At 52.8% G+C, this 16,137-nt stretch overlaps 2 protein-coding genes across 11 annotated transcripts; one reads left to right on the top strand and one right to left on the bottom strand.

Moving 5' to 3' along the window:
- Positions 1–1,936: 1,936 nt before the first annotated feature.
- On the bottom strand, positions 1,937–7,197 carry LOC102067030 (C-signal-like). The gene is made up of 6 exons (XM_005490729.4): positions 7,057–7,197; positions 4,754–4,805; positions 3,838–4,028; positions 3,372–3,530; positions 2,990–3,100; positions 1,937–2,306 (listed from the first exon to the last, which is right to left on the bottom strand). The coding sequence occupies exons 1-6, from the start codon at positions 7,195–7,197 to the stop codon at positions 2,193–2,195; spliced, it is 768 nt and encodes a 255-aa protein (XP_005490786.1). The 3' UTR covers positions 1,937–2,192.
- On the top strand, positions 6,383–16,089 carry LOC106629584 (C-signal-like). 10 transcript variants are annotated; one of them, XM_074550888.1, is made up of 7 exons: positions 6,661–6,938; positions 10,949–11,027; positions 11,457–11,631; positions 14,503–14,554; positions 15,212–15,370; positions 15,465–15,584; positions 15,885–16,089. In XM_074550888.1, the coding sequence occupies exons 2-7, from the start codon at positions 10,988–10,990 to the stop codon at positions 15,996–15,998; spliced, it is 660 nt and encodes a 219-aa protein (XP_074406989.1). In that variant the 5' UTR covers positions 6,661–6,938; positions 10,949–10,987; the 3' UTR covers positions 15,999–16,089. The 10 variants fall into 10 exon arrangements, with proteins under 10 accessions (XP_074406993.1, XP_074406989.1, XP_074406988.1 ...); XM_074550887.1 differs by lacking the exon at positions 6,661–6,938 and adding an exon at positions 7,316–7,451; XM_074550889.1 differs by lacking the exon at positions 6,661–6,938 and adding an exon at positions 7,576–9,100.
- Positions 16,090–16,137: the final 48 nt, after the last annotated feature.

The following is a 16,137-nucleotide window of genomic DNA, read 5'->3' as shown; positions in this document are numbered from 1 at the left end:
TTACCATGGGTGGCACAGTCCCTGGTGGCTTGGCTCCAGCATGTGCTCCCTTGTCTCAGAGGGTGGAAGGATGGGCTCCTGGAGAGCAACTGGCTGCACTTGTAAAGGCAAAGCACTCACCAGGGCTGAATCCCAGTTGCAGAGAGGTCCAAGCTGGGTCATTCTCCTCCAGTTTAGTGTTGGCTTGAAAAATAGGATCAGCTGACCTGTTTCTGCTTGGCTCTGCCCAGAACTGGTCTGCTATCTCAGCACCCAAAAGGACACCACTGCCAGCAGTGCCTGGGGTTAGTTCTGCCCAGGAGCTGTGTCCAGTACTGCCAGACTGGACTCCACCTGCATAGCTTCCCACTCCTCCTCCTACCACCTTCAGAACACAGGGCTGTCCATGCCCTGGTGACCTGAGCACATCCCAGGTGATGCCCCGGGTGATGGAGCCTGTCCCAGCTGTCAGCAGTCCTGTCTCCGACGTGTTCCCAAGGGAGCAGTGACACACATCTCATGGGGCTGGCAATGGCCACAAGGGGGACGGTGACTGCAAACTGTCAGCAATCCTTGGTGGGATCCCTGACATTGCTCATCTCCCAGGATCCAGCACGTGGAGTGAGACAGAAGGGAGGAACACGGAGAGAGATGGGCATGGAGCCAGCCTGTGGTGACTGGCTGGGCTCCAGCTGGCTTGTGTGGAGTAACTGGGGCAGGAGAAGCTCTGCCAAGGGGCAGGGAGGGCACTCGGGGGAGGCTTGGCCATGTCTCTGAGCCCAGCAATGCACTGCCAGCATCAGGCCCCTCACCCACGCTCCTGTCCCTCAGCCATTCCTTCCCAGGGATTCCCCTCCTCCTGCTGCCATTGCAGCGCTGATAGGGAGGTGCCCAAGTTGGCACTGACCGCTCGTGCCAGAGATATGAGCTGGGAAAGAAAAGAACAAGCATTGACATGGGAAATCAGGTGGCTGAATCGTGTGGAAGAGCCCAGATGGTTCAGAGCTCCCCTGAGGATGAGGTTCCCGAGGTCAGTGTCTCCCTGGCAGGGGGCACCTGTGCAGCAGTGGGTGCCTCATGTGGGTGCTCTGCTGGCAGTGCTGGCTCCTGAGGGCCTTGGAAAGCACAGCACAGGCTTTGAAAAGAGCACTTCAGCCTGGGGATGGGGAAAACAGCTCCTCTGGCACAGCCAGGTGGGGCATGGCCTCAAGATTCTGGAGTGGCAAGCTGCCACTCCAGAAAGAGGTAAAACCATAGCCCAGACCCAGAGGGACACAGATGCTTCAGCTGGTCCTCCAGATGAGAAAGAAAAGGTGGTGGCCTCTGGTGGGCACAGCAGTTGCCTGTCCTGCAGGCCAGGTTGCCCTGCCCACCAGAGACCAGGCTTGGTTTTGCAGGAGTCCTGGCTCCTTTTGGCCATGCTCCTTTAAGAGAAGTTCTTTCCAGAAGGGGCAAAGCCCCAATACCACCCCAAAATCCATTTATCTGGGGTTGTTACCACTTCCTGGTCAAATTCCTGCAGTCAAGGGCTGCCCAGCCCACCTTATTAAGGTTCTCAGCTTCTCCATCCCACAGAAGTGCCGTTCCCATGCTGTGATCCCCATGGGACCAGATTTCCCCCTCCCAGGGGTACCATGCCCAGCTGGGGCACCACTGTGGCAAGAGCTGTCTGCCTGGGATTGCAGAACTGGACTTTAGTGCCAGGTCTTCCCATTCCAACCACGAGGCTGCTCCCAAAGACAGCATGTCCAGCACAAGGTCATCTCAAGAAATCTATGGCAAATACACCATGCTTTGGTGGAAGCATGGCAGAGACCAGGCACACCCTGCAGCCAGGCAGGACAGCAGAGCTTTGGGTGAGTTATATGTCCCCTTCAGCTCAGAGCAGCTGAAGACAAGGCAGGCAGACTGCTTGGATCACAGGATCATTTCGGTTGGAAAAACATCTCCAAGATCATCGAGTTCAGCCATTAATGCCAGGCTATTTATTGCAGGGGCAAGACAGTCTGAGTGGGGACTCTGCAGCTGGGACGAGGCACAGGTATTAATTGACTTTATTAATTAGCAAGTTGAAGGCAGGGATCACACCCTGCCCACCCACCGGAGTCCCAGGTAGGTCCCTTGCAGACCACAGAGGGCTGAGCACCCTGGTGGACCTGTGCAAGCAGGAAGTCCCATGGCATCGTGGAGTCCCTCACAGGGACACAGAGCAGTCACCAGGGGATGGCTTTCCCTTCCCAGTTGAGCAGAGTCCCACTGTGTTTCTCAGAAAGGATTGGCAGCACAGACAACAACCCCCGCACACTTGTGTCCACTGTCAGGTCAGCCTGCAAAGGGAAAAATGAGACACCACCCTCATTCCAGGCCATCCAGCAGCACCCACTTGGCTCATGGGCAGGGACAGCAAGGATCCTTCCACCCAGAGTGAGCAGAGAGCCACGGGAGCTGGGACAAGTCCACTGTGTGGGAGGATGGTTGGGTATCTGCACTGCTGGCTTGGATGGAGGTGGCTTGGGCTGGGAAGCCAGCCACAGGTTTAACCAAACAGGAAGAGATTCCTGCTGCAAATGAGATGCTTTGTGCAGCCTTCTCAAAACCCCAGTGCTGCAGGGACACCCCCACTGCAAAACATGGATCCTGCAGGATGAGTGGAAACCTCATGCACCTGCAGTTCTTCAAGGAATGGGGCACAGGATGGGATGATGTTGCTCCTCCTCTCCCTGTTCTGCTGGATTCAGGTTCTCTGCATATCTTTCAGGCTGCCCAAAGCCCCTTTTTTCCCCCTGAACAAGCAGCCTGATATGTCCGATTTCCCAGACATCCCAGTATCCACATGCTTTGCAGGGGCCCAACACAGACATGGGCAACTTGGAGCCCAAGAGGCAGCTCATTTTCACATGGATCCTCCCCCCAGAGAGCCATCTTGGCCACCTGGGCCACCTCCTGTGCAGGTTTGTAGTCCTGGGTGCCACCCATGGGTTCCCTGATGACCTGCTTGGCCAGAACTCACCTCCTGGGTGCCCATGTCTGTTTTCACCCAGCCAGGGTGCAGTGCCACGCACAGGATCCCAGCTTCCTTGTAGGTCAGAGCCTGGCACATGGTCAGCATGTTGAGGGCAGCCTGGGTGAGGAAGCAAGCATCATCCCGGGGTAGCAAAAAGCTCCATGAACCGGGTTCCCTTCCCATCACTGCCTCTTGGTGAGGGAGAAAAAGCAATGCCAGGTCTTCAAGAGACAGTGTGTGTTTCCCCTGGGTGGGCATGGAGATGCCCTGGGAACTTGGGGACTCCCTCCGTCTCTCCATCCCAGGTGTTTCCCTGAGATCCAGCCTGGCAAGGGCAGCTCTGACTCCGTGGAGCTCAGGAGCCAGGGCAGGTCACAACTCTCCATACCTTGCTGCAGCGGTAGGAGATGACAGGGTGGAAGAAGGAATCAGGTGTTTTCTTGATGGACCCTAAGATGGTGGAGATGTTGATGATGGCTGCCTTGCTGCAACTCAGGCCCTTTTCTTTGCTGTCCTGGGCAGCCTTCTTCAGCAAAGGCAGGAAGGCCTGGGGAGAAACAACCTAGTGGGACACCTGTGCCTCAAGCCAGTCCCACTTACAGCAACTGCAACCCAGGGAGGGTGAGGAAGAACAGCAGCATGTCAGGAGAGCCCAGGTGGCCCTGCCTGCTCCCAACTAGACTTGCACCATTCAGAGAGGATGCAGAAGGCTTAGGCTTGAAGAGCAGCCCTAGCACTCCCTTGCACAGCCCCCAGAAATTTGGCAAAGCCCTCTAAGATTTCCCTCGTGACCATGGACAGCCTGTGACACCCTCAAGTTGGGCCAGATTTCATCCCCAGAGCTTCACCCGTACCTGGGCCATCAGCATTGGCCCCACTGCATTGGTCTTGTAGGTCCTGACCATGTCCTCAGCATCGACCGTGTCCAGCGAGGCCGTGGGGGTGTAGATGCCGGCGTTGTTTATCAGCAGGTTCAGCCCCATCCCGTTCAGCTTCCCCTCCACCACCTTCGCCGCATCGGTGACAGCCGAGGGGTTTTCCACATCTGCAGAGCGAGAGAACAGGCTGAGAGGGAGAGGAGAAGAGGGAAGGGAGGACGGCGAGGAAATGCGCGCGTTCTGAGCTGCGCGGCCCTTCCATCCACGGGCAGCAGATGGTGCTGCGAAACCAGCTCCGACTCATCCCGATCCTCCCAACACCGCCGCCAGCTGAGGGCTCCCGCCAGCAAAGCCCACCGTGGGGACAAACCGCTGCTGTGACTCCCGTGCTACGTCGGCTCTCAGCAGCCACCGCTCCAAAGTCTACGTCTGAGCAATTTCTGGAGACCCCAGGGCAGCCTCCGGAGGGAAAAGTCCCCAGGGGAAATGCGCTGGGACCTGCTGTGGGACGGCTCTGCAAAGTCCTTTGCTCCCGCTCAAGCTCTGGGCTAATCTTACAGCATTTCCACAGGACTGCCTTCCTCCCAGAGCCCTCCCGGTCTTGCCTAAGACTTGGGGTCAAGGCACTCAGCTGGGGGAGCCAGGGGGCTGCCCAGGATGGGTGTCAAGAACATCCTGCTCCTGTGGCCATGGAGCAAGGAGGCTCCAGGGAATGGGGAATTGAGGCTGAGACAGGTCTGGAGAAGCTGGGGTTTTGGCAGCAGGACTTGAAGAAGCCCTGACGAAGTGGATCCCTATGTACAGCCTGAAGGGAGGGAGGGAAGGAAGGAGAAATGGGGCATGCATAGCTGGCAGCCACAAATTTACCAGCTCAGAAGCAGAGCACACGTACCCAGCTTTACAAGAACCAGGTTTGGGTGTTTGGATGCCAGATCTCTCAGCTCCTACAAAAAGAGACATGGAAAGAATCAGCATGAGGCAAAGGTGATGCCAAGCATCATGCTGGGGTGCCAGCAATGGCCCACCCTGAGGGAAACATCTTCCAGGTGTTACTCAGTGCTTGTGAACAGCTGGAATGGGGACTGGCCTTGGCTCTCAGGCTGCTCCCAGGCTCCACAAAGCAATGTGCCATGTGCTCAGGGCATGACATGGCCACCACTGCAAGATGCTGTGGTCACTTTCTCAAAGGGTCATCCACAGCCCAGCCAGAGCCACAGCAAATGATGGGAGCAAAGTGTGAAGGACCAGTTTACCAGGGAAATGTTGTGAACTGGCTGGGGACACAACCAGAAGTGTCTCCCAGAGGCTGCTGGAAATTAGGTGAAAAGGAATACCTGTGAGTGCCAGTATCAATGTGACCTGTGAGGAAATCACATCTGGATAGGCCAGTCCAAAATCCACACACTCTGGACTTTATTAATGATTAGTGAATTTAACAACTTTGCACATTTTTATTGGTTGTTTTCACTTTGTGGGGATATTGGGCAAAGTGGGTGAAAAGCTGGAGTCTCGGGAGGAGGACCGTAAATCATTCAAGTGACTTTACAGCTGGGAATAACACTTGATAAACCATGTAAATTGCAGCCAGTGATCCCCTAGCATGGATCTTAATAGTACTTGTGTCTCCTCTATCTCTGTACCTCCCTGTACCTTTGCCTGGTGTTGCGTCAGGGATCCCCTGGTTATCAAGATAACAGAAATAAATTTCCTCTTTGTGTTTTAGCCATCAATTGTTCTGCCTGCCTGTGCCAACTCACACAGTGGAGGATTCAGAGGTTCTTTTCAGCAAGGAAACTTTCTGCTTTACAGTTCCTAGCAGCTCTTTGCTCTGAGTCTCCAACTAGGGCAGGTTTCAGAGAGCAGAAACTAAACCACCTTGTTTAATGTGCCCAAAAGGACTGCTTTTACAACTAAAAACCTCCTCCAAACATGCCCACGAGAGAAATACAAATTGGTGGTTTCTTTTGAGAGGAACATAGAGCAGGAGAGCTGCTGGGACTGGCCGTGGTTCAATATCAGTTATCTCTGGGCTCCCTCAACAGACCCCATCTTCCCACATTAGCCCTGGGAAATCATGTTAAATCCATTAATTTGTTTGTGGTGGCCAACACCTATTTCTCCTCTTCTGTTTTTCCCAACTGCCTGCCTCAACAGCCTCATACCATCCCAGCAGGAGCTTCCCCCACCCCAACACCGGTTCCAGGCACAAAAGGGCAGAAGTGATGTGGCCTCTGGAGCCTTTGTCCTGTGGTCACGGACTCCAGCAGCACCCTGATGACACTGCTCTCACCCTACCACAGCTGGACAAGGCTTAGGGAAGTATCCCCTGGCTAGGAGAGTTGCATGAGGACAACCTTGTAGGAAACCTGGCTCCAGACCAGCCCTGAAAAAAGTCCCTGATCTCATCGCTGCCCTGCAAGAATCCTGCAAGTTGTGGGGAGGAAGAATGAGGCAAAAATAAAAGACCTGGCCTGTCTTTGACCCAGACAGCTTGGGCACCAGCCACAGCAGGAGCTGGGCTCCCCCAGGCTGGCAGTAGGGTGGGTTCTCACTGCCCCAGGACTGCTTCTGACATGGAATAATCCACATTTGCAAGCAGATGCAACAAACAAATCAGCTGGAGCCAGGATCCATCAGAAAGCAAGTTTCTCCTTATTAGTATTTCAGTGGGACACAGCAAGCAGAGGAAGACAAGCTGGATGTAAAGAGAGCTGGCAGAACAGGGAAGCTTTGTGATTCCCTCCACAAGCAACATGTGTGAGTCTCTCCCATTTCAGCTAAGTTGAAAGCAGGGACAGCGGGATTCCACAGGCCACCCCTTTTGGAAACCCCATGTTCTGCACCTCGGGATTTTGCAGAGAGCAGCGTGACACAGCAGGACCGGCCCGAGCAGCACGGCTGTCGCTCGCAGCGCCTCGGGCCCTCAGGCCAGCCCAGCCCGGCCCGTGCCCGGGGGAAAGGGCCAAGCCTTGGCACGGCAGGGCGGGTTCGGGCACACCCAGCACACCCAGCACGGGGCAGCCCAGCGGCGCGGCCTCAAGGGTGACACAGCCGATTCTGCGCCGGCTGCACTTCAGGTGACTTTCACACGGGGCAGGGCACGGTGCGGAGACAGCAGAGCCCCGCGGCAGCAGTGAGCCCTTCAGGCCGGCGACAGGGGCCGAGAGTCACCGCCGCCCCCCGGCCCGCACTGACCTGTGCCCGCGGCCCGTCGGGGTCCCGGCAGGTGGCGAAGATCCAGGCGGGGGGTCGTGGCGAGCCCAGCAGCTGCTTCACCAGCTCCAGGCCGATGCCACGGTTGGAGCCGGTCAGCAGCACCGTGCGCGCCGCCGCCATCGCCGCCCGCGGCCCGGCCCGCCTGGCGCCGCCTCCCGAGCCCGCGGGCCGCACCGGGCTGCCCCGACCCCGGGGGACAGCCTGAGGGGGCGGGATTGTGTCCGTCTGTCTGTGTGTGTCTGTGTGTCCGTGTGCCTGCCCACCTAATGTTCACTGCAAACACAACAAGCGCGTCCCAGCCCTGGCGTCCCGAGGGGAGGAGCGCGGGGTCTCGCAGCGAACCGGGACGGCTGAGGGTTCTCTTGCCGAGGGTGGTGAGTGAGGGAGAAAGCTTGCAGCAGGTCTGGGTGGCGTCTGCGGCACCTTTAGCACACTAATCTTCCCCTGACAAGTAGATAAGAGTAAAAAAAAAAAAAAAAAAAAAAAAAAAAAAAAAAAGCCAACCCTAACTAAACCCGTTTAGCGTGAGAAAGTACCAGCCCCTTTACGAGCTGTTTTTATTGACTGCCCAGAAATGCGCATGATATGCCTCTAAATCTGATAAACAAATAGATCCACGAAGGCGCTCTGAGGCTGTAGCGCTCCTCCTGCGGAGATCGGCTGAGGGAGTCGGGGTTATTCAGCTTGCAGATGAGAAGGTTCTGTGGAGCCTTTAGGGCTCCTTTCAGCGCCTCAGGGCACTCAAAGAGAGCTGGAGGAGGACTTTGGACAAGGGGGAATGGCTTCAAACCCACAGAGGGCGGTGTTAGATTGAGTGTTTGGAAGAAATTCTTCCCTGTGAGAGTGGTGAGGCCCTTCCACAGGTTGCCCAGAGAAGCTGTGGCTGCCCCATCCCTGGAAGTGTTCAAGGCCAGGTTGGACAGGGCTTGGAGCAGCCTGAAGGTGTCCTGCTCATCGCAGAGGGGTTGAATAAAATGGTCTTTATGGTTCCTTACCACCCAAATGATTCTGTGATTTGGGCAGTTTGGGCTTGCAGGTGATTTGAGGGATGTTTCCTCCTTTTTGTTGCTGAGTATCAGGTGCCTGGTAGAACAGCTGTAGAGTAAAGAGGAAAAGGTTTGCTGGCATCTAGGGATGGGAAAACAGGGCTGGAGGGAAAAGGGAGAACAGAAAAGAGATAATCAGCATCAGCTGGAGGACAGTGTCTGGAGGGGGTCTGCATTTGCCAGCCTGGAGGTGGGTGTTATTGTTTTATTTTTAGTTGTTATATGGACAGCCACATACCCATTAAAAACCCATTACGGTGAGCACACAACTGAGATTTCAACAGTGAAGTAATGACTGAGCAACTCTGATGTATATAAGGGTTGTTATTTATGTTGCTTATTTTCATCCTTGTTTGACAAAGACCACACAAAACGTCTCTGATACTGATAAATACATCAGAAACTAAATATTTCTATCAGTCGGGTGATAGCATCAGGTGATTTGTGCTAACTCTATCCTGCTCCATGGTGGTTCAAGTACATGAGAGCCTCTGCTCCCCAGTTTACTTCAGGACATTAAAATGCTTTTAGACTTTTCTTTTACAGAAGTTGGAATTTAATAAAAATAATTTTTTTATTATGCTACTAAATATTAAGAAAAAAGTCCCTTCCTTTTAGCAGATATTTGGGCTAAGGGTCCCATTCTCCTTTTCCTGCCTCCTCCTGTGCTTAGGCCATTAATTCAGTGACTTCTCAGCAGAAATGCTGCTCTGTCTATGGCAAAGTTTAGCAAATAATGACCAAGGGGTACCAACACTCAATCACAGCCAGGGTTTGGCCACCTGTTCTACACAGATCCTGCATGCTGCAGGCATTACATTTATAGCTCTTCCTGAAAATTGCTTGTTTGAAAAAGCCTCGGAGACAGGGATCTGCTGTGCAGAAACAGTTAAAGTGCAGCCACAGCTGAGGGCAGGGGAGCCTGTTCTGAATGCTGATGTGAACCGTGAAAGAAAGGCAGCTCCAAGTAGCATTAAGTGAGTACTCTCCAGGTGGGTGTGGGCTTTGCTTGACCTGCTTCTGCTCCCCATGAATGAAATAGAGGATTATCCATTCTTTGAAAACCTCAATAGTTAAGTGTTGGGAGACTTCCAGCAGGTAATGATGAAAACTGCAACCAAAAAAAAACCACCAACAGATAATAATAAAGCATAAAAGCCCCAAGGCTTATCCAAGTACTCTAATTTCACTACAACAGGCATTGCGAAACTCTGTGCTGCTTGGTAAAGTCTGATATTAGTGAAGTTTGGAGCGTTTGAGGGTGTAAATCATAGAATCTTAGAATGTTTTGGGTTGAATGGAACCTTAAAGATCACCTAGTTCCATCCCCTCTGCCATGGGCAGGGACATTTTCCACTAGACCTCCCTAAGAATACAAAGTATTTGAGTTCACTTAGCTAAAAATCAAAACGAGTAATTCCTGTTATCAGCTCATTGATGTTGTAATTTAGTTGAAGTTTCTGCACTGTAAAGAACATGTGGGCACATGTCCTTTGCACTGAGCTGATGGATTCATCCTAAATTTTGCTTTAAGTCACTGGATTTTTAAAAAGTGCAACTAGAGGAAGAGGGGAAAATATCTTAATTAAAGAAAAAATGGTAAGTGGGTTTTTCTCCCCCTTCCTTTTTATAAATATGGTTTGAAACCAGAATGAACAACTATGGTAAGTTTAAGTTTCTGCTGATAAAATACCAATGCAGCCCATTTTACTCTAGCAGTGTCCGCAGCTACTTACAGAACAATATGATTTTTTGCTGTTCACAGACTGTATTTTTTCTGCTCAGCTGTGTGGGCAATGGGTCACATCATTTAGGCTGGCATAGCATTTTTGGAGTAGCATGGTGCTCAGCTTTTAACTTCTTTACAGGGAGCAAATTTTCCATAGTCCTTTAAATGCTTTTTAATTTAAAGATTATACTCACTCTTCCCTGCTTAAATATCTTTCCTTAATAAGACTTAATGATTCTTTTCAACTGGATTCCTAAATTAATATCTGCATTACCATGTATCTATTCCTAAACTTTACTGTAGCTCCTTTTCTCACTTCAGTACTTGGATGTCAAACCAAGGTAGTCACAAGCTGATCATTTAGCCTGTGCCTCAGTGTTCCTGAGAGGGAGCATATCTGCCACATGTGACAGCCCATCCTCAGCCATCCCTGTTAGCAAATCTGATAGTGGGAAAGAAAATTCGCCTTGTTTGGTGGTTCTGAGGTCCCTCTTCATGGCACTGTGCTGAAGCATGAAGGATAACTCAGCCACCTATCCTTAGAGGATGGGAGAAATGGTCAGTGAGAAGCTGTGCTGTCCCCATGGGTCCTGGAAAAGCAATTCTGTCCCTGTGCTGCCAGCCCTGCTGCACCCAGGTAGCTGAGGCATCTTGGCTGCTGTCACAAGGGGAATATCCCCAAAAAGTGTTTCTGAACCCGGTGTGAGGCCCCAGGCTGGCACAAGGTCAAAACACCGTGGCCCAAGGGAGGTTGCATGGACAGTGTGTTTTAAATCCTCAGCACAGAATCACAGAATAGTTTGGGTTGCATGGAACCTTAAAGACCATCTTGTTCCATCCTTTGCCATGGGCAGGGACACCTTCCACTAGACCAGGTTGTTCAGAGCCCCCCCCAGCCTGGCCTTGAACATTCCAGGGATGGGACAGCCAGAGTTTCTCTGTGTAATCTCTGCCAGGGCCTTCCCACCCTCACAGGGAAGAATTTCTTCCAAATACCCAATCTAACCCTGCCCTCTTGTCAGTGGGAGGCCATTCCCTTTGTTCCATCCCTCCATGCCTTTGTCCAAAATCCCTCTCCATCTCTGATACCATGCAGGTGTAACCTGGATGAGTCTGCTTGCAAAACAGCAAAGCTATGACAAAGGTGCCATGGGAACTTCACTTGGGAGCTGCAGGTAAGCTCCCCCAGACCCTGCATCCTTTCACAATGGGGTGTCACTACTCATAGAATCATATAATGGAATCACAGAATGGTTTTTGTTGGAAGAGACCTTACACATTACATAGTTCCAACCCACTACCCCGAGATCACTAATCCTCTTCAGCCCAGAAGAAAATTAATCAGGAAGGGTGGGTACTGCCCAGCTTCAGTTACAGTGCAGGGTTGGTCTCACCCCACCTCTGCGTGGGTGGCTCACTTATCACTATCTATTGATTCTTTAGCAAATGACTAATAGGTGATGACAGACCTGAATGCATTGTGGAGCAATGGAGAAAAAAAAAAGGACAAAATCAGCCTGATAAATAGCAGCGACTTTATTTCTTATTTATAGTAGATTAAATGTACTAAAACTAATTGTGCCACACCCCTGTTCACCTGGCAGGCAGAGAAAAGCATGTTCCTCCATGTTTCTGTCAGCAGCACTGTCATTGTGCAATCACCTCAGTGACTGAGAGCACGCTTGAACCTCCAGCAACTGAGAGTGGAAAAGGTGTGACTGCCTCTTGGAAAGCTGGCTCCAAGTATTCCCAGTGTGGGGATATGAAAACAATCCATGGGTAAATTTGCAGCAACCTGGGTCTCGTGGGAGAAGAGCTATAGTGCCCCTGAGCTTGGTGTTTGTGAGGCTGCACCTTGAATCCTGTGTTCAGTTTTGGGCCACTCACAGCAAGAAAGACATTGAGGTGCTGGAGTGTGTCCAGGGAAGAGCAGTGGAGCTGGGGAAGGTCTGTAGCACGAATATGATGAGCTGATGGGGAGCTGGGAGGGCTCAGCCTGGAGAAAAGGAGACTCAGGATCAGGACTGTTATCACTCCACAACTCCCTGACAATGAGGGTGGAGCCAGGTGAGGTCAGGCTCTGCTCCTAAGTAACAAGTTACAGGATGAGAGGAAACAGCCTCAAGTTGAGCCAAGGGACGTTTCAATGGGATATTAGGAAAAAATTTTTCACAGAAAGGACTTTCAAGCACTGGTACACAGGCTGCCCAGGAAAGTGGTAGTGTCACCATCCCAGAAGTGTTTAAAAAATGCATGGTTGTGGCATTTGGGGACATGGTTTAGTGGTGGAATTGGCATTGTTAGTCTAATTGTTGAAATCAGTGATCTTAGAGGCCTTTTCCAACCTAAATGATTCCATAATTCTGAGGACTTTACTGCTTAGCTTAAGATTTAGACCATGCAAGAACATTTCAGAGCAAAGGAAGCACCTGAATCCCCTCTTAGGAGCTGGACCAAGATCCTTTCCAGAGGCTTGGGGACAGCAGCAGCCCTTGTGATGAGACTGGGCTGCAAGGCAGTGAGATTGATTTCTTTCCCCTCTGCCTCTTCCTGCCAGGCTGGACTTAGACTCCTGGTGAAACAGTGCTTGTTTAAACTGTAATAATCAATAATGCGGCGTGTGGCCCCAGAGCAAAGTCAACATGACAAAGTTACAGCTCCAAAACAGTGAAAGGCTACTCAAGTGAGGTGACACAGCAAAAATTCGAGACTTAAAATGTTAATTGTTTGTTTTCTGACGCTATCTGCTTCTGAGTCACTGTGGAGGTTTCAAACAGGCTGTGGGTGATGGCCTTATCCACCACCTAGAGGAAGAAAATCATGGAAGTCTGTTTGGAGGATTTGAGCTCTGGTGCATCTGTTGGCAAGTGTAGTTGAGGTCTGTAGTCATTGAAAAGGAAATGCTGAAATGATCTATGGAGCCTGAATGCCAGTCCAGCCATGTGGGAGATCCTCAGTGAGGGATCAGTCTGAGATACTGAAAGGCCCAAAGCTTTGTAGTGCTGGTAAATGTTAGGAATTCACAAGGGAAAAGAAGTGTCTCAACCCAATATGGAAAATTCAAAAAGTAGACAGAGATCTAATTAACCACGGAAACAAAATGGGAAAAAATTAATTGTATGGATCTTAAGAAGAAGCTCAGAAAACAGGCGGGAGTGGGCAGGAGGAAATCAGCTGCTGCCAGAGCATGGAGACACCCTTGGCATTGGCACTGGAAGGAAGCTGTTCTGTTAATCCTGCTGCCAAGATATTCTGGGGCACAAGATGTCATGTGAGCAGCCTGTGCAAGGCCTCTGGGACTCAGTGTAGGAGGACAAGGGGTGGCAAGAGGTTTCTGGGAGTGGGTCTTCACTTACAGTGGGACAGGAACACATGGTGTACACACACACTTGATCCAGCCTGGCGATCTTGTAATGCATCACTTGAGGGACTGACCAGCACTGGGCTCCACTGGTGGTAGCACAGAGCAGTCAGTGCCTCATGGCAATAGCTGAGGTGGAGAATAGGCTTTGAGCAGGGCATTTCCACTGCAGATAAATGTCCCAGGTGCCTGAGTCCTCTGTGGCTCTGATCAAAGGGACAGCTCAGCTTAGGACAGCACCCCAAGGGATGGGGCGCGTGACCTGCAGCATGGTGCTGTGCCATGTCCCCACCTTTCTGCCAGGACACCACGCTGGGTTTGCTCTCCCACTCCACAGGTCTTTGGCTCCACAATGAGGGAGAGGTTATTGTCTTGGAAGAAGCAGGAACAAGGCAGAGAACATTTGCTCAGGGTCACCTGAGGCGCAGCTTGGTACAATGTGTGAAGACCATCAAGCCCACAGGATGCTTGTGAAAGTGTCAAGCCCACCTGAACCATGGAGCTTCCCACATCAACCCACATGCTGCTCTCTCCCTCCTCACCCACAACAGCCCGACGTGGCTTATGGCATCAAGTTACCCTGAAAGGAATGCCTAATTTTCCTGGAAAAACCAAGTGATTTTGCTGTTAGGTGACAAGGATTGGTCCCCAGCCAGGACATATGTCCTGGAGCTCAAAGAGATGGAACAGTTGCTCCTCCCAGAGTTAAGCCACCATTAGAGCAAGCTGTGAGTGGGTGGGGTGAGACATGCTAAAAGGAAATACTAGAGAGCTGAGTAAACAGTGTAAGTTGGAGGGAAGAGAGAAGCAGCATGGCAGAGCTTTGTGTCAGCTCTGTTCTGGTGACTGGGGCCAACCGGGGACTCGGTCTGGGGTTTGTCCAGCATTTCCTGAGGATGCCAAAACCACCTCAGTGGATCTTTGCGACCTGTCGGGACCCCAAGGGACAGCGAGCACAGGTGAGGCTGGGCGAGAGGCAGGGGCTGTGCTGAGGGATGGGGGCACTCAGTGCCAGGAAGAGATTGGAACAGGGATGGTGCTTGCAAGGGGCTGGAGCTTTGGGCACATGTGGCACAGGGCAGCTGGGCTGAGACAACATAGGAGCAGCTTTGCATGGAGGGGACAGGGATACGTGATGTGTGCAGGAGCTGTGGGGTGTTCCCCCTGTATCAGGATCAGGGCAGCTGGATCAGGAGCTGGAGGGACACGGGTTTTGGCTGGCTTAGCAGGGTGAGCCTTGGCAATGCTGTTCCAGCCTCTTGGTACCAATGTCATGACCCCTCTTGCAGGACCTACAGAATTTGGCATCCAAACATCCCAACCTGGTCATCATCGCTCTTGGTAGGTTCCCCCTTGCCCCAGTTCCTCTGGTGAATGCATGGGCACACATTACAGCCCTGGGAGCTTCACACAGGAGGCAGCCTTGGGGGAGCACTTCCTTTGGGGGACACAGGGGACCCCAAAGCACCACAGGGTTGCTGAGCTCCAGTGTATTGGCTCTGCAGAAATTGGCGACCCCGCCAGCATCAAGGCAGCTGCAGCCAAGGTTGAGGAGCGCCTGGGGGGCTCTGGGCTCAACCTCCTCATCAACAATGCTGGAATGGTCAAGCCTAAGATGCTTGAGGCTGAAACACTGGAGGACATGACTGAGACTTACACCACCAACACGGTTGGACCCCTGCTGATGGGCCAGGTGGGTGCCCAGCACTACAGCACGGCTCCAGAAGGATCCCTTCCCATGTACTCAAACTGAACATTACAGAGGGAGTGAAGGGCCAGTGGGAGGGGCTCCTGTCACAGCTCTGGTGCCCTGATGGGCTCTCAGTTGATGAGAAGCTCAGGCAGCCATGGGCTGGAGCTCAGGAGCTGGAGCCCGGCAGGGAAGAGGAGGGAGGATGCCCCCCAGTGCTGGTGTCCATGTTGCCCAGTGTGGAAGGAGCTTCTCCCCTGTCCTGTGCTGTGTCCATGAGTGCTCCTGTCCCCTCTGTCTCCTCACAGGCATTTCTACCCTTGCTGAAGAAGGCTTCCCAGGGCAGCCCAGGCTCAGGGCTGAGCTGCAACAAGGCTGCCATTGTCAACATATCCAGCATTGCCGGTTCCATCGCTTCTGCCTTTGGTTGGGAGTTGATGCAAGTCACCTCATACCGCTGCAGCAAGGTACTGTCACAGCTTTGCTTTCCCTGCCCAGCTGCGGGTCCCCTTGCAGTCCCCCTTCCCCTGCCACCACCGTCCCTGCATTGTCTCCCCTCAGGCTGCTCTGAACATGCTGAGCAAGTGCCAGTCCCTGGCGTACAAGGAGCACGGCATCCTCTGCGTCGCTCTCCACCCCGGCTGGGTGCAAACTGACTTGGGCAGCGCTGCCGGAGAAGCGGTAGGAATTCCTCCGGGGCGGGTCCATCAGAGCTCCTGGGCTGATTTTGCATGGTTGGGAGTTGCTGTCCTGAGCCCCTGCCCGTGGCTTCCCTGCCTGCCCAATCCCTGCTGGAGCAGCTCCCCCATCCTGGTGCTGGGTGCTGGGTGTCCCCATCCCCTCAGTTCTCATCTCAGTCCCTCCCCTTGGGGTTTTCAGCTTTCCCTTTGCCCTGGAGCAGCTCTTTCCCCTGGCTCCAGCTGCTCCAGGGCCCTCAGCCAGGCCTTGGGCATGGGCTGCATCTCCCCCTGTGCCCCACAGCCCCCAGTGACAGTGGATGACAGCGTGCAAGGGATGCTGAAGGTCCTCTCCTCCCTCTCTGAGAAGGACACCGGCACCTTCCAGGACTGGGAAGGGAATGTCATCCCCTGGTGAGACACCACTGCAGGATCCTGGCAGCCAGAGGTCCCTCTGGCACTGCTCCCACCTTCCCCACATCCTCAATAAACTCCTGCTGAGACCCCCAGCTCTGTTGTGCAGTGCCAGCTCATGGGGTGGCCCTTTCCAGATATCC

The sequence above is a fragment of the Zonotrichia albicollis genome, chromosome 13 (assembly GCF_047830755.1).
Source record: "Zonotrichia albicollis isolate bZonAlb1 chromosome 13, bZonAlb1.hap1, whole genome shotgun sequence".
Lineage (NCBI taxonomy): Eukaryota > Metazoa > Chordata > Aves > Passeriformes > Passerellidae > Zonotrichia > Zonotrichia albicollis.
Note: the sequence above shows the minus strand (reverse complement) of the source record. Positions and strands in the feature narration are given on the sequence as shown.